Consider the following 23,208-nt stretch of genomic DNA (forward strand, 5'->3'; position numbering starts at 1 on the left):
CAGGGTTCCGTATGTGATTTTCCACACTGCAAGTTATCTATTGCATCCCTGTGGTGTCGGGAGGTGACGAGCAGAGGCCAAGAAGGAAGTAAATTCACCCGGGGCTGCTTCTGCACATCTCTGAATGATTGCTTATTGAGCAAGCCAGGCAGAGCCTTGGGAACAAAGTGCCTACCATCTATCCTTACTGAAGGGTGATTACAAAGCCGAGAAGGGAGGGAAAGAAAGAAGAAAAAAAGAAACATTTTAAAAAAAAGATTACATAGAATATTTCTTCCAATGGTTATTAACTTCTGATAGACAAAGGAGTGTTCTTGATTCACTTTAATGAAGTTAGATTGTGGCTTCTTATTGACGACACATTTTGCCGAATTCCTCCCAGTGCAAGTAGGAATGGGAGAGTCAATATGAATACAGGTTTTGAAGGAAACACATTGACATTTTTGTAAGTCGATCCCATGATTTTTCACTATTGGAAATGAGGGTTTACCTCATGGCTGTTTGTGGGATGTCGTGTGCAAATTGGCTGCTGTGTTCACCTACAAAAAGACCGTCACTACATTTGACAGTAAAGTGCTTTGAGACAACAACAACTTGCACACTTGTAGCACCCTCCACGCAGTGTAACATCTCAGAACGCAGAGAGACATTGTAATGATATAGACATTTCATCAAATGCAAGAATTATCGTATTATGCCTTGCAGAGATGATGAACATTTGCTGATCCAGCACTACTGCCAGAGTCTGAACCAGGAGTCACCATTGAGCCAGCCTCGCAGCCCAGCTCAAATCCTCATTTCACTGGAAAGCGAAGAGAGAGGGGAATTGGAAAGAGTGCTATCTGATCTGGAAGAAGAAAACAGGTTAGGATGGAAGAACAGGAATACTGAGAATGGGTGGATTAACACTACCCACCCCGACACCCCCCCCACCCCCAAAGCAGCAACACAGATTCTAACAGAATTCCTTAATAACAAGCTGAAATCGCAAATAGGGCCTCCTTCAGATGATCAGAAATGTGTCATCAACTGCAGGGAACCCCACTCTACATATTCTGCTTCCATATTCCCACGGATTTGTGTAAGAGAATTAAGGAGAAGTGGATTATTATTTCTATTATTAAGACACAGGTTGGTCTACACTTAATTTTTTTTTAAATTCTCATTATGAAGATGTAAAAGAGCGCTATATTCACAAGATCTCAAACCTTTACTAATATTGATGCTGATAAATACTTCTGTGATTTAGGATTTAGACTTGGGCAAGTGGTACAGCTACTGTGGAATACGACCTGATAGTTGGTATTCTTTCTATTTGCAGGAACCTTCAGTCTGAGTACGAGAGGCTGAAGCAGCAGCATGATCACAAGGGCCTGTCCCCCTTGCCATCGCCTCCTGAGATGATTCCTGTTTCACCGCAAAGTCCCAGGGACGCTGAGCTCATCGCTGAAGCTAAGCTGCTTCGCCAGCACAAAGGTCGCCTTGAGGCCCGGATGCAGATCCTCGAGGATCATAACAAGCAGTTGGAATCCCAGCTGCACCGGCTCAGACAGCTCCTGGAGCAGGTGAATGTTTAAGCTTTGTCACACACTGAGAAAGGATAGATCATTGGGTCATTTTACTTGGTTCATTTCTTACGAGCCCCATCGTCCACCTATTCCGCAAGGCCCGCCTTGACAGGTAAACCCCCACCCTTCTCTCATCCACATCCTTCCCAATTCTTCCCCCTCATACTCGACAGTCGTTTACCCCTCAGTCTACATCCATCCCCAAAGCCTCCCCCGCCAACACCCCCAAAGCCTCCCCCGCCAACGCCCCCAAAGCCTCCCCCCCCCCCCCCCCCCGGAACAGGTTATTGCAAATCAACTTCGCTCACACCACTCCCTCCACACCCTACTCGAACCCCTCCAGTCTGTTTCTCACCCAGCATAGGGACAGCGCTCATAAAAATAACAAATTATGTCCTCTCTCTCTGTATGACCAGGGCTCCCTCTGCCTCACCATTATCCTGGACCTCTCCACCACATTCAACACAGTCGATCACGCCATCCTCCTCCACTGTCTCTCCTCCCTCATCCACCTTAGTGGGACTGCACTTGCTTGGCTTGAGTCCTAATTAATAAACTGCCAACAATACATTTCGTCACATGTTTTTTCCTCTCGCCCCCGCCCGGTCAACTGCGGGCTATCCCAAGGCTCCATCTTTGGCCCCCCTCTTTTCCTTATCTACATGCTCCCTCTCAGTGATGTCAACTGCAGACATGGGGTCAATTTCCCCATGTATGCGGATGACTCCCAAATCTACTTCTCCCCCAGCTGTGACTCCCAGTCCGCTGATTTCCTGTCAGTTTGTTTGACGGACATCAAGGCCTGGATGAGCAAATTTCCTACAGCTGAATCTCGACAAGATGGAAGCCATACTTGTTGGCTCCCATCATAGTCTTCTCTCCTGCGGGTCTGAACTCCTCGAGCTCTGCCTCAGATTCACTGAATCCATGCACAACTTAGGCATCAGGTTCATTCCGTAGCTTTCCTTTGTACCACACATCCATTCCCTGACCAGGATCGCTTTTGTCCCCCTCTGTCACATTCCCGCCTCCCTCCGTACCTCCAATGCAGCCAAAACCCTCATCCATGCCTGTGTCACTTCCCTGCTGGGTTATTCCAATGCACTCCTTGCTGGTCTGCCAGCTCCACCATACACCAAATTCAATTAATCCAAAACTCCATGCCGATCTGCTTACTCCCCACTTCACCACTCGTTCTCTCAGCTGGCTCCGGTCTCCTGTTTGTCCCTTATCCACTACGCTCCACCATCGGTGGTCATGCCTTCAGCCACTACACTCTAAAACTCTTCCTTGATCCCTTTGCCCTGACCCCTTCCTCTCCACCTTCAAATCCTGCACAAACACCTTCCTTTTTGATCGTGCTTACAATCACCTCACCTCTCCCTGGTTCAGCACTATATAGAACTCTATATAAATACAAGTTGTTGTTGTTTCTGAGTTGCTTTTTGTAAATTTTATTTCCTTCTAACTACTCTATAGGATCATCAATAAGTTCTCCTCTAAAGCTTCTGTTCATTAATCTAAATATTACTACCTTCTGTAACCCCTCATCATATTTCATCTCATTCCAGCTATTCAATCTGATTACTTTTTATTGTTCTACCTCCAGTGCTGAGCTGTGGTTGAAGCAGAACACTTCATTGTATTTAATTTTTCAGAGAGGCAACTTGCCACCTCGTTGCATGACCAAGAGTAGAGATATTTTAGATTTCTAAAATGTCTAAAACCAAATCTGAAACAATGCATTAATGTTACAATAAATTTTATGAAGCAATTGGGTCTTTAGGCTATGTTCATACTCCCAAGCACATCTGACTTAAGACCTGTTGACTTGAACGTATCTACATTTCAAATGAGGTGAGGCTAAGCAGTAGCAAGAGCTAGATCAGTGATGGCCAACCTTTTTGGTTGTCCAACCAAATAATTTTTTCTTTATTAAATTTTTCTTCATTTACGGCTGTGCCATCGGTACCTCTGCTCAGTAGCTGCTGGAAATAAGGTTTTGATTTGCCTGGACTGGTGCGGGTGTTCGTCGGGCCACTTCTCGACACCCCAAAAGAGGCCCTTAGTGTGGTGGCCGTTTTGGGGGCATCAAGAAGTTGCAAGTCCCACCAAATCGATACTACTGAGCCATGGCACGGCCACAAATGAAGAAAAACTCAATAAAGAAAAAACAATTTGTTTGGCCAACCAAAAAGGCTGGCCACCACACGAGCTAGATAATGGAAAGGTGACCATGGAGTAACACAATAATATGGCACATCATATCACCATTTCCAACCATAGGGCGATAGCGAGTGCATCTGATGGCACACTTTCCAGTGAATTGGATCAAGTGAGCCAAAGCATTCAAAGTCTTTAATCTGCTTCAATTTGTTTTTTTTGCTAGACTGGCCGTAAATTAATCTCAGAACACATCCACCTGTAAAGGACACATTAAATAAGCATTTTTTCGGATCAATGCTAATCACTTCTTTGTTGTTTTTTGCAGCCTCAGACGGAGGTCAGGGTGAATGGTACTACCGTCTCCTCCCCTTCCAGCTCCTCACAACGATCGGATAGCAGTCAACCAGTGCTGCATCACGGAGTTGGCAGTCAGACTTCGGAAATGCTGGGTAAGACGCTGTACTACTGTAGCCTGAATGAGCTGGGATGTATCACAGTGAGAGTGTTCCTCTACCACCAGTGAGATTGCAAACAGGAATCATGTTACTTTGTGCTGTTACGAAGAGCTGTACTTAAAATTTAGAATCGCGCATATACCTTTGAAGTTTCAGTTTTGGGAATGTAAATGATGGAGAAGCCAGTGAAAGGTGGTTTCAAATCCTAGCCTTTACCACCACTTAAATTTGGTTTGCCTTCATAGTCTTGAATAACCATTTCTCAGCTAAAGCAGTCTGTAAGAGGATAGGAAATGACAATGGGAGCAGTCCAGGAAAACTAAGAAAAACTCTGGATCCCTAGGGAGAACTATATCAGCTCTGGGATTTGGAGACAGCTGATGTGCAGATAGCAGTGTTTTGTTGGATATTTGAAGAAAAGTGGGAGTAAAATATATTTATATAACTAATTATAAAAATCATAATTTAAAGCTTAAAAGGAATATTAGGAAGTCTTTTTTTCTCCGAAACGATTTTTGGAAAATGGCCTGATTTACCAGAGGTGACTATTGGAGCAGATGCAAATGAGCATTTACAAGGGAATTAGAAAAGCACATATGGAGAAAGGGAATGAGAGGATATGGGGTATGATCGGGGAATTGAGATATATATATATATATATATATGGCTTAATTGCAAACAGCGACACTAATACAATGGATGAAATGGTCTCTCATTGTGTCGTACAAATGTATGGTTCTCCGTCAAAGTGTGTTAATTTATTCTTTGCCCATATTATTTCCCTCCTTTCACATAGCTCGATCAGCCAGCATTAGGGGAATTGCATTGTACCTTTCTGATATCAAGCACAAGCTTCATTTCGATTTTTCTTGGTCTCAGCCTCGAGAGAAGATTGTGCAGAATTTGGTAAAATTCTTAAATTCATTCTTAATTTGGAAGCCAATTTTCTGCATTTCATTTCAAGTTAAGATTTCAGTTTGATCAGTGTCAGAGAGTGTGTGTGTGAGGTAAAGACACGGCTCAGCTGTGATCTCCTGCATAGAATACCCTGACAACAACACTTGTCTAGGCTTGCACATGGCTGCTCCACAATGTACTGAAGGATGACCAGCACTGTTGAACCAGCATAATTCAACAACTTTACGAGAGGAAAGAGACAGAGAAAAAAATGATGTTAAGGGGGCCGTCTCACATTAGGCAAGATCAGCTTGTTGGTTTTCAATAAGCTCCTAAGAGGATTGACTCACTCATAAATGTGCCTGTGGAATGCGTGACGATATCTGATGAACATTACTCTATTTTCAATCAAATGACTTTGGTAATAAACAAACAATATAAAATATTAGCACGTAGAGAGTACACTGATATCCTGACCATTGGCAATTTCCCAGTACAGCGAACGGGATAACCTATGATATTAGCAATTTAGCACTAATGTAAGTCTATTTTGAAATCATAAACTAAAACTGAGGCCTCAAATATTCTTATCACTTAGTGATATTTAGGAACTAGGACGTTTTTTAATCTGCGCTGTGGACATTTGAACATATTCAGGACAGTCATCTGTAAGAATAATAATGATATAATGAGATAACATCCTTTTTGTATTCCTGTTGGGCTCTATTTAAAGGTTTATTCCTGGGTTAAATCCTAGCATATGCCTGAAAAGTGAGAAAAATACCTTATTAAGACAGAGTGTAGGTTATATAAATTCATTAAATATTTTGATTGAAAATTTTGCTTTAAAGAACTGGAGTGTCACAATGAAACCCATTTTATTAATCAGTTACAAGTAATTTTGAATATTGTTAGCGTTTGTTACTTTATTTCTCATTAATGAATTCTTGGAATATTTTCATCTACACAGTGAATGCCAATGACCTTGGCCTCATTCCTAAGCAGATAGTTATGAAGCTTTTATTTTTTTTACCCAAGTTTTAATTGACATATACTAGTATTAACCAATTTTGATAGGTGCCGCAACCCACATTCATTGCTCCTTGACTTTATTTCTGCTCAAGCTAATTATCTTCCTTATTGCTTTAATTATCTGCCTTCGGCACTGCCAGGCTTGACTTCGCCCAACGCCCTGCTCGCTGGCCTTCCCAGCTTTACTCTCCACAATCTCCGCATCATTCAGAACTCCACAGAACACATTCTGTATCACGTAAGCCTCCACTAGCCCATTAACCCCATCCTCGCCAATTCCCCCAGCGATTGACTATTATGATCCTCATTCTTGTCTTCAAAGACCTCCACTCCATCTCTGTGATCTTTTCTGGCACTACTCCCCTGAACACTGGCACTACGGTGCCATATCTGGCCTTCTTTATGTCCTCTCATCAATAGACATCACCACCTTTCAATAATTGTTGGTCATGTTTCTAGATTCTGTTATGAAAAATGGAGGCTTGAGGGGGAAAGAAGACAAGACGGGGCAGTGGGATTGAATGAGCAGCTTGCTCTCATAAGCACTTCACACTTGATGGGTCAAACAGTTTCCTGTAAATGTCTGTGAATCTCTTATGATTAATGTTCAGTCCTTCGAAGAACACAAACCAGCTGGTGTGTTGCTCACTGAAGCACTAACAGCATCTCTAATTTTATAAGGTATTTTAAAACCTGCAGTTTGTTTGGGTGGGGAGTACAGACACGTGATCTCATGAAGTTGTCATAGAGAAGGAAAATTGCCTGGTAAAATATCATCTCAATCACTTTCCCAGGATAGCAGTGAGCAGAACTGTTTGAGTTTGCAGATTCAAATGCGTCATTTTAAAGCAGTGAATGTGTTGCCTCACAGATACTGTTAGCTTCTAACAAGAAAATTTAATGGAATTAAAACCATTCCATACTAGACCTGTAAATTATCGCTCGGTCATTTTGCACATTGATAAAAATTCCTTTGTTGGCTGATTCAGGACAATTAATCGTTAAGTAGTATGTCACTTATGTCACAAACTCCAAAAGGTTATTGATTTACTTTACCAGAAAAAAACATTTGGAACTTGTGCCCAAGACCACTTCCTTAGTGTAAATGTATTCTTGCCCGATCCTTATTCAAATGAAAAATATCGTAATGATCCTTAACCTAAGAAACACAACCTTTTCAGCTTCAAGGAAAATCAAGATTTACTGCCTTAAACTTCAATTTGCTTTATCTGTTATTCACAATTATTTAGACGTCAGCCTAGCTCAGTTGGTGGCACTTTCGTCTCTGAGTCACAAGGGTGTTCTTTCAAGCGCTACGTCAGGATTTTGAGCTCACATTCTAGGCTGACAATTCAATGCCATGCTGAGATCCTATCTGCCTGTTCAGGAGGACGTTAAAGAGAATGTAGTTTTTCCTAGTGTCCCGGCAAATTATTTTCCTGATAAAATCAGTCATTCACATTAGGGATATTTGTCGTATAATGCTGTATTCAAATTGACATTGCATTCATCTACAAATGCATCTCAACACTTTACAGTAAATCCTGTGAAGCTCTTTGAGGCATTTTGATGATGTGATAAGGGTCCTATATCAAATGCAAAGATTATTAGTGTGATAATGGTGTCATTTGAAGATGAAGGCAGCACTGAATGCCTGAATTTATAGCAACTCATAGGTGTTCCTATGTGAAGGGCACCATATAAACACAAGTGGTTGGTGGTGGTGGTGGTGGCGTTGTATTAATAAAATCCCTAGCATTTTTCATACCACTTTTATACTGTTTCAAGTGATTCAACAAGGTTCTCACTAGTAAAGTGATTTGGACAGAAAACCTAATTTATATGTTCGATATCCAATTGCATTTGCCACTGACCTAATCTTGTTATCACTTATGACTGGGAGTGCAATCAGCTCTCAAATAACATTAAAATCTTAAGTGGGACCAATAGTTCACTCAAGAACTTTTAAACTTAGTTGTTTTCTAAATGTGACAGTTAATTTAAATCTGCACTAAAACCAGATTTACGCTGCAGCTGGTGGCATTGATACAATTCCAAAGACATCCCTCAAGGTGGCTTCAAGATTCAGGTTAAAAAGTGAATCAATGTTTGTAAAATCAGATTTATACTGTACTTTAGCGTCTATTCAATGTGAAAATCATTTTCATCAATGCTTAAAGTGCAGTTTAAATGGGGCACAACCTTGCTACCTTGTACGCTATATAAGTTAAGAGGTTACATAACTATAGGATTCATACAATAAAAAATAAAAAATAAAATAAAAAAGAAATCAGTCACTAAGGACGTCATGTGCTTCACTCACTAAGTTCAGCGAATCATTTGATATGAATTTATAAGGTGCTTCCCATTGAAATATTTTCTGTGCAGAACTGTGGGGCAGCAAGCGTTCTGGGACACTACCTTGCTTGAGGGCTGCTATATAAAAGTTGGTGGTGTTGTAGCAGAGTAACCTATGAAGCCTGAGATTCTATTGGTGCACTTCCACCTTTTATCATTTTGTTTCAAGATTCTACCTTTGCTTTTAAATTATTGAAGTTGTGGTATTGAGGTAGGTTCCTAACGCATAACAAGGCGCGTGCACATTGATATTTCTGCTGTAACCATAATCCATCAAATACGATTGCCGAGAGGAGACTGCATGCTTTATTGTGACTTCTTTGTGCATCTTATAAATTCCACTTCTTGTTTCAGGTGAGGATGAATTGATGAATCCTCCCCAGGGGTCAAGCACTGGACTAGAGGATGTGATGGAACAGCTTAACAATTCATTTCCAAGCTCTCGAAGTAAGTGTATTCATTCAGCTTAATTTAACTATGATAACATTTGTTAGATTTGTACGAGGATAATTTGAATCTGGCACATACAAGGATATGCTTCACTCTGATCCGCTAGTATGTACTTATAGATAAAAATTCAAGTAAATATTAATTTGAAATGACCAGTCCAATGATGGAAGTTTTCTGTCCTTTTGGCATGTTCTCATCTCTGTAAATGTTGAGAAACTTTCATGGAGAGATAACCTCCTCAGATATGATATTTTTGATGAAGTTATTTCCTTCGCTATTTGGAACATTGTTTTGACTATGTTTGCTCCACCGACCATTGTTAAAGGTAAGGTCATGAAAATAAATAACTAGGCCTGTGATTTGTCACAGCACAGGCTACTTGGTAACAAGGGGATATAAACTCAGGCAGTTGAACTTTGGGAGAGGTTAGAATAAACACCTTCTATGTGGAGGTTTGTTAGAACAGGGAAATCTTTGCCACAAGTGACTATTGAGATCAAGACCATAACAATGTTTAAACTTTTAAAGGGAACAACATAAAATCACCTATGGGAAAGGTGCAGTGAATTGAGAATACAGTAGTTAACACTGTGTAGTGATTTGTATGATTCAATGAATCCATCAGTGTTATTAGCTTTAATTAAAAGCTTGTGGTAAACTTGTCCCATATTCTTATAACACTAGGTGTGAAAACTTTTTTTAACCTCTCCCTTAACTCTTGAGGTGACAATAATGCTCCCTTGTTACCTTTTGGAATGCTGAAGACCTCTATTAGATCCTCTTCTAACCTTTTGTGTTTCAATGAAAATAGCCCTGATATCCAGGTATATCCTCATAGCTGTGTATGATGCAACAAAGCCAAACAAGGCCAGATTTTGTCTTTAGTGTTAGAGCGTTTAAAACTGTGAGTTGGAGCAAATAATAGCATTCAATGGTTATTCACTTTTTTTTAAAAAAATCTTTAAAAAGTATTATTTCAGTTTTTATGAATAAAAAGTACTTGGCTGTACTTTAAGTATAATCTTAGTTTCATGTATGTTTAAAAGGAGGATTGCTGATGTTGAGTCTCCTCTTTATGGTTTTGAATGTATACCTAAAAGGTAACCTACATTATACCATTTTATTGGAATAAGGATTGCTTAATATTCATAATGGGTTTACTTGTAAATAAAAACAAACTGTACCAAATGTACTGTATAAATACAATACAAATAAGTTTTTCTTCTCACTTTCTACCATCCTACCTAAAAGTTATTACTAATGCTGAGACCCTTTGGTGCCTCCTCTTAATGGTCACTTTTTGCATATGTGTCTATCCAGTGAATTTGGGGAAGTTATTAGATCTTGCCTCACATGTCTGTTTCTGTTCTCACCTTGTGTTCAGACACAAATACTTTCAAACAGTCTCACTACATAATAATAATATCACATCTTCGAGACATCTCAAAGCACTTCACATAATAAATATACTGTAAAGTGAATTATATTTTTATTTTATTTTTATTTTTATTTTAAAATATGTTATATTTTTATTTTAAAGGCTGTTATATTTTGTGGACGAGACACGGCAGCCAATTGTGGAGAGTTGTGTCCCATAAACAGTCGTGGATTGAGTGACAAAATTATTATTATTTGAAGGGATTATTACCCCTGGTAAAGCGATCCGCCGATCGACTAACAACTGGATTCCTATTTACTGCTAGGTAAACAGGTGTGTGGAGTAAGGAAACTTACCTAAGATTTCACCCTGCCCGGGAATCGTACCCAGGTCCTCTTGCTTGTGAGGCACGTGCTCTAATCACTAAGCTACAAGGCACATAGCAATTAGAAGCTGAAACTTCTGATGATTTCTGGTGATTTCTTGGCCAATTGTAGTTCCCCATATTTTGCCCTATCTGAGATCACCTCAGTCAGCACTGACTGGGATTAGGATCTGTGGCCTTCCGGTATGTACAGCCCAGTGCAGCACCAACCATTGTCTTTATGTACAAGAACATTGGTGGGGAAAGCTATTTATAAATACATGGAAATCATAGATTCTTCTTCTTAGAACCTATTTTTTCATAATCATAAAAATGTTAAGATCAGCAGTGTTTTTATCTGCAGATTTAAATTGTACTTTAATTCCCTTTACTGATGGGGTGGAAGGGAACAGATACTAACACTGAACCTTTAGGAATTCAGTTCTTGGTTCCCTGAAGGGAATGCCACTATTCTTCGTGCTGGTGCTTGTGTTACAGAATGAATTAGACAGCTGTTAGACCCACGAGGAACAGCTGATGTTTTAAATAAAGCCAGATGCCAAGTTGAGATCTAATTGATGGGGCCGGTGCACTGTTGAATACCTCCCTTCAAATGATTTATGCAATGGTTACCCGTCATCTTGCATAATGCAGAGAACATTCTTTTTGCCCCGTGGCCTGTGAAGTACATTTGTTGAAGAGAAATAGGATATTGCAGAATTGCAGAGGCGATCAGATTTTCAAGGAAGTTCTTGTGAAACCAATGGTGGTGGCAACTGAGTGGAATTATAAGTCAGTGAGGGAGATTGTTGCCCTATATCAGTACATGAATGAACAAGTGGCTTGGAGTATTTCAGAGAATTGAGTTTCTGCGGGTACAAGTCAACCGGTGGTGGAGCTTAGTAGTGCAGCTGTGTTAAATGACATTCATATGAAGAGGACACAGCGTACTTAAGTTCTTTTAATGCATTTGAATTATAATTGAAAGTGAGGGTTGTGGATAAGTGAAAGTTAAATTATGAAATAGTAATCTTTCTAATTAAAAAAAACTGTTGGGAGTGTTTTTTGCTGATCCGTTGCACATCCCTCTTAGATTCCGTGTTTGTCTGATGCCGAACACTAGGAAAGGAGAACATGTCGCCAGAGTAGTGACAAGTTTGTGTCTCTTTTTCAAATTCTAACTTGTAAATATCTCTTTATAGATGATCACATTTGCAATTCTAATAATTTATAGATGTGACTAAAGCAGGGCTTTGACAAGGTGACAAACAAAGCCTTATTTCACAAGTAAAAAGACATTTGCTGGCTATGTCAGTAAGGAGAAACTAAAACTGTTGTTACATATTTCAGTACTGTGAAAACAGCTTTCAGTAACCTGTGTTGAGGTTTATAGATACTCATAAATAAATTACAAGTAATAAATCCAACTCAGCCATTCAGTGACATATTAAACCACTAGAATGATAGAGTACTCTATATGCATCTAACACTTTGAATTACAGCCTTATGTCCATTTTCAGGTAATTTTCACTACTTGCAGAATGTATTAGAAAGGGAATTGTTACTTAAAATATTTGTAATTATTGTTTTGTAACTTTATTTCTCAACACTGGTACTAGTTTTACTTAGATTCATAAATTTTGTTCCTGATTTGTTTTCTACCAAACATGATTTTAAGGGACCTAATCCTGCAGTATTTGTTCCATAACTAATGCACTGTACTTTCAACTGCGTTGAATTATAATTTCAACTGCATTGAAAGCTTGTGGTAAAATAGTGACCACATCATTCACTACCAATTTATTAACTGAATGTCGGACCAAGTCATGTGATGAAATGTGGCCTTTCTGGTAAAGATGTCTCGATTATGTAGATCAGCGTGGTCCAACTGGTGGCCCATAGGCTGCAATCGGCTCCCTCTCCTCGGTGACATCCTCTCATGTCAATGACAGGTTACTCTTAAGCATGGTGATGGGTTTCCACGAGAGTCAAGACACCCGACTGACCAAAAAAGACGGTTGTTCACTCAAGCTGTGTCTGCGTTTAGTGGCCATACTTGCCAATGTGGTGTCAAAGGGGCACTAAACTTTTGGGGAGCACTGTCCTTGGATGAGATACAGTATCCCGATGAATGCTGAGTTCACAGTGGCACTAACTTCAAGACGTATAACTCATAGAAACATTAATATTGTATATCACTAACCCATGATGATTTTCTCAATATCAGTCACTTAGTCTGTACTGTTTGTTTTCATTTTCAAATTAAATTGCTAGCATGAAAGTGTTTATAGTTATCATTGTCAATATGAAACAAGTTCATCAACAATATTGTTCTTTTTTTCCTTTCTTTCCATCTTCTATTTTTATCTATCACTAAAGGGAGGGATGCCCCTGGAAAACCCGTGAAAGAGGTTGGTGAGAAAAACTCACAGCCAGAGCAATGCTGCACTGCTTTAGACATGCTGGCTTCTTGCATTGTTAGTGTTATGTGCAATTGTGGTGTGTTCTTTATGTGCATTTCACATACCTGTTGACAGCTTGAAGTACTAACTTATGTAGTAGATCTGTGCTGTTAACAGCTTTCACAAGGCAGCAAATATTTCCTTTAAAAATGCTTTCCTAGGTTGTAATGATTTATTAGAAGTGAATGCGTTTGTATTTTAGTTATTTTTTCATGTGTATCAGCCCAGCTTTAAAGTTTAGATCAAAGTTATAGTGTTTTTCTTTCATTATAAATTAAAATAAATACAATAATTAAATATTATTAGAGAGATTCCTAATTCCCCTTGGCCCATTGCTAACATAGTGAGAGAGATCAGTATTTAACCCTGAGCTATTGAGAGTAGGTTGGAGAGGGAGATATTTATCTCTGTCCTTTTGTTAGCATGTTGGGGAAATAGAACTGTACTAATGCACTGTTAGTTCATTTATATGGCCATCACTTACGCAGCCTCAAGTTGCTTCACACCTTATTGCTGTTTTGACTTGCATGGCAGTAAAGATATTAAGAGAATCATAAAACATATGACAATTATACCAAGGAAGCGAGAAACTAAATGTTTCCCCTTTGCTACTATTAGTATTCCCAAATTTAACTATTTCTAACACTTTGATTCCCAAAAGGCACACGATTATTCCAAATCTGGCATTACTGTAGTAGTCATTGTGAGGACCATTTATATTGCACTGTTCTGAGTGGGGTGTTGAAATATAATGTCAGGCCAATAAGAGAAAGTCTTTAGAAACAAATCAAATATTAACTGCCATCAAATTCGAGAAATGGATTTTACTTTCAACCCACCCCATGCCCAGGATTTAAATCATCAAAGTATAGTGAATTCTAGTTCGTCATTGTCATCCAGGCTAGTGGGTGTACCTTGAAGTTATCAATTAAAATAATCATAAAGAAAATTGCATTATCCTTATCGGCTAGGCTGACGGTCAATTTTTATACAGTATATAATATACATACATAATATGGGTCTGGGGAAAGAGCAGAAAATTGGAATTAGAGTTTACATCTCCGGTGGAGAAGCTCACACCAGAATAGGCTTGATCGACTGAATAGTAATTTCTGTGGTCCTAAACCTAGATGTCTATCTACTGCCCTGCAACAAAACTGCTCTGTAAAGCCGGAAAACTTGGAAACAAATTCAAAACATGTTATTTTTAAAAAGCATGAATGTTCAGAATTTACTTGAAACAGTGAACTTGGCCAATAGTCAATTGTGGTGCTCAGGTTCATCACATTCAGATTTTGCCTTTGGTGCATTCGAAGTGTTTAGTCAATATGAAATTAATTCGACAAATTCTTAAAATTTGTGTTTTCCCACATGAGTCTTTTTTTTCTTTAGTATGTCAATAAAATAGTACCATGCTGTGCCTGAATTAATTTAGATTTAATGATTTTTTAACCAGCATAAACTGATAGTGAAAAACAGACCGATCTAGTCAGGAGGTAGAGGGGCTTAAGAATTACTTCCTGGTATAAATCAGTATGTGTTACTGTCATGCAAAGCAGACAGGAGTGTTAACACCATAGGGTAGCTTCTCAATTTGTGCTAACATAACTTTCTGCTTGTCTGTTAAAACCATGCATCTTTTTTACAATACATTTCCAGCCAGCACTGCTACCTAGCAATGCTTTAATTTTTTAACATGAAGTGTGATTTTTCATTTTGTTTTTCAACAATACTTCCAATTGCTTCCAGTAAGAAAAACATCTCATCATTGGCAATGTTTTACAAAAGAGAAACTAAATAGTATTTTATGAAAGTTAAAATTAGAATTTTGCAAAATAACTAAATAAATAATAATTAAAGTGCAAATTTACAGTCCTGAATGCTTTAGAAAAAAAATCCTCAACATAAATGTACATTTTTTAATCTTAGCTGCATTAGAAACATAGGAACAAGAGTACGAGTAGTATAGATTTATTAATCTTAGGAGCTCTTTGTGTTTTCAACCCAACTTCCAGGCCTTTTCATCATATGACCAAAAAACGAGCAAGAAAAGTAATTTAGCGCACGTTAGATGGAGATTTCGTAAGAATTCCATTTGAATTCCACAAGAACGTGAACCTAAATAGCCCCCATTGAAATTGCCATGAAATAAAAGCACAACAGGACCCACTCGTCATGTGAACAATTACACTTTGGTTGAAACGCCAACATTGGTAGTTGTTGACAATATGTAAATCAGCTGCTACCATTTTAAGTCGGAACACTATGACAAATTACAACACTAGCTGCCACCTCCCCCCCCCCCACCCCACCCACAGGGCACGAGAAAGTATTGTTGACCTGTGTTATCCACATCACAATGGGCAAAAATCAATTCTGTTTCAATTGTTCTATAGTTTTCATGCCAAGTTGGTTTAAGGATTTGAAGAAAGCAATGAGGGAAGGAATATAAGTGCAGCTCTTGCCCACTTTGTCTTTTGAGTTAAGAGTTACTTTGTTCTAGTAAATATTAACTATTTTAAAACCAGCTCAGAATAATTTATGAGTCAGATTTGTTACTTGGTAACGTGCTTGAACTGTGCTACGTGCAGCTTGAGTAGGTAAGCAACAATGTATCCTGGTTATAGAGACACAGTTCATTTGAGCCTGGAGAAATAGATGCTGATGTTATTATAGAAAGAAACAAATATGTAACTTGGCTCTTATGGAAGAAGCAGTTTCTGGAATGTGTCAGTGAAGACTAACATTATGTGGAAATAGCTGCAAAACAGATTTGATTTTTGTTGACTAAAATTGTATTTGAACAAGATCATCTGAAGAAATGTCCATTATTGAACACTGTTCCGGTGTTATTGTTTGTGATCCAGTAAAAGTTAAAATTCATGGTTTAACTCTAACTCCATTGTCATCAAATACCTCTTTTACAGAGCAGCAAGCACCTTGGAGAGTGGCTGTCTTTTTACTTTCCACAGGGCAGAATCCATTGGATCAGCTAGAAAGAGGAATTATCCTTAAATTGTTTAAAAGTTAACAATAATTCTGTCCTTTCCTCCTTTCCATCAAACATTTTCCTTCGTAGTCCTGAAAAACTGCAGCCATTTTCCTTGGATTTTTTTTATAAGATGAGAAACGTCTTGATTTATAATACGTCTTGAATAGTTCCCATTTATCTCCCTCCCTCCTTTCTGCTCAGACTGTGTGGCACTGTGGAGATTAACTACTTAGTCCAGAGATGGTCAACCCTGCCCCATGCCTAAGCAGATAGGAAGAAGGTGAATGGGACCATTTACAAACTTAAATGAGTCAGTCACTCACAAATATCCTTTCTTTTCTCTCTGCAGGCAACAATGTAGGCAACCTCTTCCATGTGGTGGACGATTTAGGCAGAGCGATGGAAACTTTAGTGACAGTCATGACTGATGACGAGGCAGCAGAGTAACCAGATGTGCTTTATCACAACATTGGCTTCAGATGTCAAGCATGGTTTTTATATGTTCGTACAAAATATAAAAGGATTGGACCGTACAGGTTTACAAGAAAAAAAAGAAAACATCTATTTTTTTGTGAAAGGTAGTGGTATATACTGTAGATTTCAGTAGTTTCTTAAGTCTGTTATTGTTTTGTTAACAATGGCAGGTTTTACAGTTCTATGCAATTGTACAAAAAAAACAAAAACGTAAAATCTTGGTAGCTACATACCTTGCCATTGCTTTGTATGGAACGTGTTTCGGATTGTTAAATTTGTAACAATTATGAAGATTGTTCACTAAAGGGTGCTTTCTAACAAATATACATAATTTTATTGTTTATAAACCTTCCAACTCCCCTCCAAAAAACATTTTAAAATTATAAGCAGTAATGAATTTGTCTTTGCAACATTACAGCTCTAAAATCAAATCGGAGAAATATCAATGATTAGTTTTAACTAGATTTCCTTTTTAATCAGTGAATTACAGTAGCACATAGCAGTACCAAATTAATCTGGGATCCAGTCACGAATTTGAACTTTTTTTAATGAAATACTAGTTATCAATCACTGCATCTCCCAGGAAACCACTATAATTCAGGCATAACAATTGCACTTTGGAGAGTTCTTATATGTTCAGCATTAGACATATTTTATCAACAAAGTCAGCAGAAATCATTTCGTACCATGTTGTTTCTACCTCATTTTTTTGTTTTTGGATAAATTTTCCCTCCAGTTAAAAACACAAAAAAACAGTTAAATTAGATTCAGGACAAAAATCAGTGCCCTTAGATTTAAAGTTAGAAGCATAAAATCTGCTATTAGACTTTGACTAAATTTCACAAATAGCCTCTCCACAATAGAGAAAGTTTTTGAAATGTATTCATGTGACTATTCAGAGTTGCATTCTGTTTCTAAGTCAATCTTGAACCAACTTTTTTAAGGCATCATCTGTTTTCTAATCCATTCAAGTAAGGTACAAATAAGGGTTAGTTTACCACAAATATCTCTGCTGAAATAGATATTTGCTCGCAGCAGCTGTGTTCTCGGTTGTGATTTCATTAAATAGAATACTAGTTTTTTTTTGAGTGCGTAGGAAAAAATGCAAAATATAAATTACCATTACTTCAAAAACTATATCATCAAACATTTGAGTTCACTTTGGTATGACCTGAATGTATTTGACTATGGAAGTAATCGGTATAACTTGGTGCATAAATATCACTGCAGCATGTTACGTCATTTTAACCAGTATTGTTTGTTATTCAAATATCATAATATATTGCATTATGCATTACATTAACATCTTCACTACATATACTAATTGTTTTGTAAAGTATATTTTTCCTGCATTATCATCACATATCAAGTTCCACACAATATATGCCTTACTATTGTATTATATATTGCTTTACTGTGTATACAAATAAAGCACGCAGTTATATTACTTATATTGGTTCCTGATTTATAAGCTGAAACAAAGTGCATGTTGTCTGGCTTCTTTCTTTAATAGTGCTTAGTACAGGTCTCTGTACTGTTAATTAGATATTTAGGTTACACCAGAGACTTTGAAGAATAGGAAACTCACACTTAGGCTCTTCAAGGTCTGAGAACCTCTATTGAAGTCAGTCAGTATTTGATTAGCAAGCACAAAGGCAAGCACCAAGTCACATAAAAATTATTATTTTGACAAATTCTTGCAAATTGTAAGATGTGCACATTATCAATATCAGAAAAAGTTAAATGTATATGCGTTATATGACATCTTTCTTGTTCTTTCTTTTAATTTGAGCAAAACTTTTGTCTATCTTCATGGTGACGATGGTTCACTTCCTCTTTAGTAATAGACAATAATCAGCCAGTTCCTACTTAATAAATAATAAATACCTGTAAGTAATCTTTGCATTTGTTATCGTGTCATTGCATTTGGTTTACAAAAAGGTTTGTAAAGCCTCCCAAAGCGCACTTCACAAGATTTACCGTGGAGTGACTGTGTAGGCGAATCATCAAACTGGATTAAACATTATTTTGGCCTTTTCTTATGGAAGTATGGGGGTGGGGGGGTTAAGCACAAGGTAAATAACTCTTGCCTGCTTTTGACCACATTTTTTCAGGTGATGTGACAATTATCGCCAGTGATGAGGGATTTTTCCCACATTTTAAAGAAAAGTTTGAGTCAATGGTGTTTGAATCTGTGTATCATACCTGAAGGAGAAGATAGATGGAGGCAGGAACTAGTTGGCCAGTTTGGGTACTCTGCATTCTATATAATGTATGATGTATTCAGTCCTTTTGCTCGTGAAAGCCAGTTGATAATGCCTAGCTACTATCGCATTTTGTGATTTATAGTTTACTGCACAGCATATTAATGTGAACCTTACTGGTTCACAATAGTTCTTCTGAGAACTTCAATGCAAGCCGCAACGATCACTTTCCAAACTCCAAGCTGACTTCAAATTCTGAGGAATTGTCACAGTGCAATTCTTACTGTCTTTGTATTCTCCAAAGTGAGTGACCAGAGTGTGCAAATGAAGAGAGGAAATTGTTTTCATCTTATTCATCCAGTCACAGAACTCCCATACTTTGCTCTGATTAAATGCATGAGACACATCTCAGAACAGTGCAATGGGATTTATTTCCCACATTCTCTAGCCTTATTTTGAGTGAGCTTTGCTGTGTTAGTGCTAAATTGAGAACTCATATCAAACTGGGAAGTACACTCATACAAGCTGGGAAGCACTCACACAATTCAAATGTGTTTGAGTGATACTCATGAAAACATCAAAGGAAAGAGAATCTCATGCTAGATTTTTAACCTGAAGCCCTGAGGTGAAACAGCAGTTTTTCAACATACTCTATGACCCAATCTGCCTGAGGTTCTCGCTTCGTACAGGTTTTCATAAACAAGTAAATGGATTCATCGGCTTTCTCAAGGATAACATTTACAAAAAGGTATGGTTTGTAAGATGAAATTTATATTCTTCTTTGATTGCATTGCTGGAAAAAGAGCTTTGAGTTCTGTGAGTGTGATGAACACATGATTAGACTGTCACACATACTAAGAACAAATTGCTTTTATGTGCTTTTGTTGCAGTTTTTCATTTTCCTTTCCTTTTTTGTACAAGTGTCTCGTTTTACAGTTCAGTGCACAGGAACACAGGAGCCCTGGCGTTGTTAACACTCTTAAAGAATAATAGACCAATAGTGGTAACAATTAAAACTTTCATGCACTTTACACAACTAATTTAATCTTATTAATTATAGTAATCTTTGTATTTGATATAGTGACTTATCGCGTTGTTGAAATGTCTCAAAAGTGTTTCACAAGATTACTGTGAAGTTACTGGGACAGTCAACTTGTGCATATCACTGTCCCATAAACAGCCATGAAGTAAATGATTAATTTGGGGGATTGATGGTCAGTGAACTGGGAGAAACTCCCTTCTCTTTCTGAATAATACCATGGGATCTTTAATGTCCATCCAAAAAGCAGATAGGATCTTGGTTTAATGTCTCATTCAAATGTCTGACAATGAAACGATCCCCATCACTGCTCTGGGGAATGTGAATAACCACAGATAAATCCTACAAGAAGGCAAAGTTCTGCAAATTTGACTTCAGCTTTCAGGATAATGATGTGCATAATTCAACACAGAACTGATCCACTACCATGGTTCTAAACCCATTTCACATAAGTCATATTGTTCTCTGCAGCATTTAATCATTGATCAATATCCCTATAACTACTGATAAAATTATAATAATATTTAGGCAAAGCAATAAATGAAGTCATTGTCCAGAAGGGGGCCACCACCTATTGGTAATCCTTGAGTATTTTTTAAATAGCACGAGGAATAATAAGTAATAATTTTAGCATTTGATACGGCACCCTGTGCCATCAGAATGCCATTTCATAGAGTTTTCTACACAGTGATTATTTATAATAATAATCCTCGCATTTGGTGTGGGTTTCACATCAGGAGGACATCTCGAAGTGCTTTACAAGATATACTGCAAAGTGGAGTGACTGATTTCTGGGCAAACGCAGCAGGCATAAAACGAATGACCAATTTTATTTGGGGGATTGTTGGCCAGGACACCGGGAGAAACTCCCTTCTCCTTTCGAATAGTGCTATGGGATCTTTAATGTCCACTTGAGCAGGCAGATATAAGACGGAGCCTTGGTTTAACATCTCATCCAAATATGCCACCTCCAACAATGCAACACACTCCCAGCATTGTATTGAAGTGTCATCTTAGACAATATAAGTTCCAAGTCCCGCCGTGAGCTCCAGTACCTTCTGACTTAAAGGCAAGAGTGCTACCAATGGAGTCACACCGACACTCCATTTGTAGGCAATTGCAGCAGCTAATTTGCACTTTGCAATAACAGCTATGAAGCGAATAACCAAGCTTTTACAGGGGCTTATTTGCCAGGAGAAAATCCTTTCTTTTTTCAAATAATGTCATAAGATCTTTAAATTCAACCTGAACAAGGAGACATGGCCTTCGTTTAACAACTCATGTAACACCTGCTTCAGTGCTTACAGTGCTTTGGAGTGTCAGCCTAGATTGTGAGCTCAAAGATCCAATGTGGGGCTTGAACCCACAAACTTCATAATTCAAGAGACAAAAATACTACTAACTGGGCCTCTGAAGGAGACAATACATTCTAGCCCCTCTGTTTCTTATTTGAAACAGCAGTTACAAAAACAGTCACTGCACTGGACAACATTTACTGTTCAAGTACTTTGAGACAAATGTAATAAGCCCTACAAATGCAAGTTTATTCATTTGGTTCTACGTAAAGGCTACGAATTGTACACCTACTCAGGACATGATTAAATACCTCATGTCAGTAAGCCTCACCCACAGCAGAAAAAAATTAGATGTTCCTATTTTAAGTGACTTCCAGTATCAGTTAAGTGTCTTCATTGTTTTTTTTAACAATGTGTTTTGAAATTCCAATTAGCCACTTGTACCACTGATTGAAAAATGGCAATTCTGTTTTTAAAGGGTGAAATGTCCACATGGCTGAAATTCTGCTTTTATTTGATTCTATTTACAGGTACATTTCAGTAACTAGAGGAAAACCACCCCTGAGGGTTTTTTTTTCCCCAGGAAAGGTTTTTTTATATGGCATGAAAACACTGAATTTGAAGTCAACAATATTCAGTGTTTCATAAGATCTGACCCTGATTGGTGATGGTGGGAGGAGGGGGTGTTGACTTGTGCTGAGGTGCAGGGGAGCAATTACTGAGCCATTACACTGTCCTTATCCTGCCTCAGCACATATTTTTCATTTATCCCACTGAAAAATTAAATGTTAGTTTAGTTTTAAAATGTGAGGCATTTTTCAAAATGTATTTGTTTCAATCCAAAACTCTTCCATCAACATATGCCTGTTCCAAAAACAGTAGTCTCTGGGAACACTCAGCAGGTCAGGCAGCATCTATGGAGAAAGGAAAGTGAGTCAACGTTTCAGTTCCACGTGGACCCTGACCTGCTGAGTGTTTCCAGCGACTTCTGTATTTGTTTTCAGATTTCCAGCATCTGCAGTATTTTGTGTTATGTCCATTCCATATCTTCAATTTATCTCCCCTAGCTTTGGCTTCCTGGACCTCTGGAGTGAGCATGTTAAATATGACAAGTGTTTCATTGCATCTATAAAATCATTATTAGTTTAAGCAAAATCTTTGTTTTCTCTTACCTTTCTTTGGTGTTGCTTCTTCTGTCAATTTCTCCTCTTTTACTATTTCCACTAAATCTTGTTTTGTCATGTTACTTTTGCAAATATGTGAGCACCCGCTGCTTTTATTTGATGGCTGCTTGTGGGACATTGCTGGTACAAATTGACTGCCACTTTCACCTAACGATACACAATCACTATATATTACGGCAATATTCTGTGAAGTGCTTTGAGAGATGTTTCAACATTATAGGTGCCATAGCAAAATGCAATTAGCTCAATATGTGAGAAATGAAAGACAAAAGATTATAATGCAATGAGGGAGAAATAGAAAGTGAAGCAACAAAAAGTGACAATTGAGACTTATTTGCATTTTTTTCTTCCTGATCTGTTCAACAAAACAGAAATGTATTTTGAATTTCTCAGTACAAACATTTAAATGCATTGATTCAATTTCACTACAATTATGATCAAATTGCATCTATAGTCAAAATTCATGCTTAGCTTTGGTGTAAAGCCATCTAATTTATTTGTTTGCTTTCACTCATTTAGTTGCCCCAGCTCTATTGAGTCTGCCAATTTGAAATTTACTTGAGACATCACAATTGGAATGCTTGCAGGAATTCCAGATATGTGGTTGAAGAACATTACTGCAAAATGTCAATAGTGTCCACCATAACAACTCCTGTTGATTTAATAAGAATCCTTGCATTTGATAAAATGCGTATTGCAACATCAAGAATACCTCTTAACATTTCACAACATTTGTGTAAAATTTAGTGACTCTAGATTTCTGTAGACAAACACGGCAGCCAATTTGCAATGTCCCAGAAACAGCCATGAAATAAATGATCGATTTAACTTGGGATTGTTGGCCAGGGCATTCTCTTTTCTTTTTGAATAGTGCCATGGCTATATATATA

At 38.0% G+C, this 23,208-nt stretch overlaps 1 protein-coding gene across 1 annotated transcript in view; it reads left to right on the forward strand.

Annotated features, from left to right (window-relative positions):
• Positions 1-18,043, forward strand: part of LOC103186406 (dystrophin-like) — a 775,626-nt gene extending 757,583 nt beyond the window's left edge. Inside the window, 5 exon segments of the mRNA XM_042334068.1 lie at positions 706-864; positions 1,322-1,565; positions 4,060-4,183; positions 8,831-8,923; positions 16,472-18,043. Of these exon segments, the coding sequence (XP_042190002.1) occupies positions 706-864; positions 1,322-1,565; positions 4,060-4,183; positions 8,831-8,923; positions 16,472-16,569 (718 nt within the window). The 3' untranslated portion in view covers positions 16,570-18,043.
• The last annotated feature ends 5,165 nt before the right edge of the window (positions 18,044-23,208 follow it).

The sequence above is a fragment of the Callorhinchus milii genome, unplaced genomic scaffold (genome assembly GCF_018977255.1).
Source record: "Callorhinchus milii isolate IMCB2004 unplaced genomic scaffold, IMCB_Cmil_1.0 Scaffold4, whole genome shotgun sequence".
Lineage (NCBI taxonomy): Eukaryota > Metazoa > Chordata > Chondrichthyes > Chimaeriformes > Callorhinchidae > Callorhinchus > Callorhinchus milii.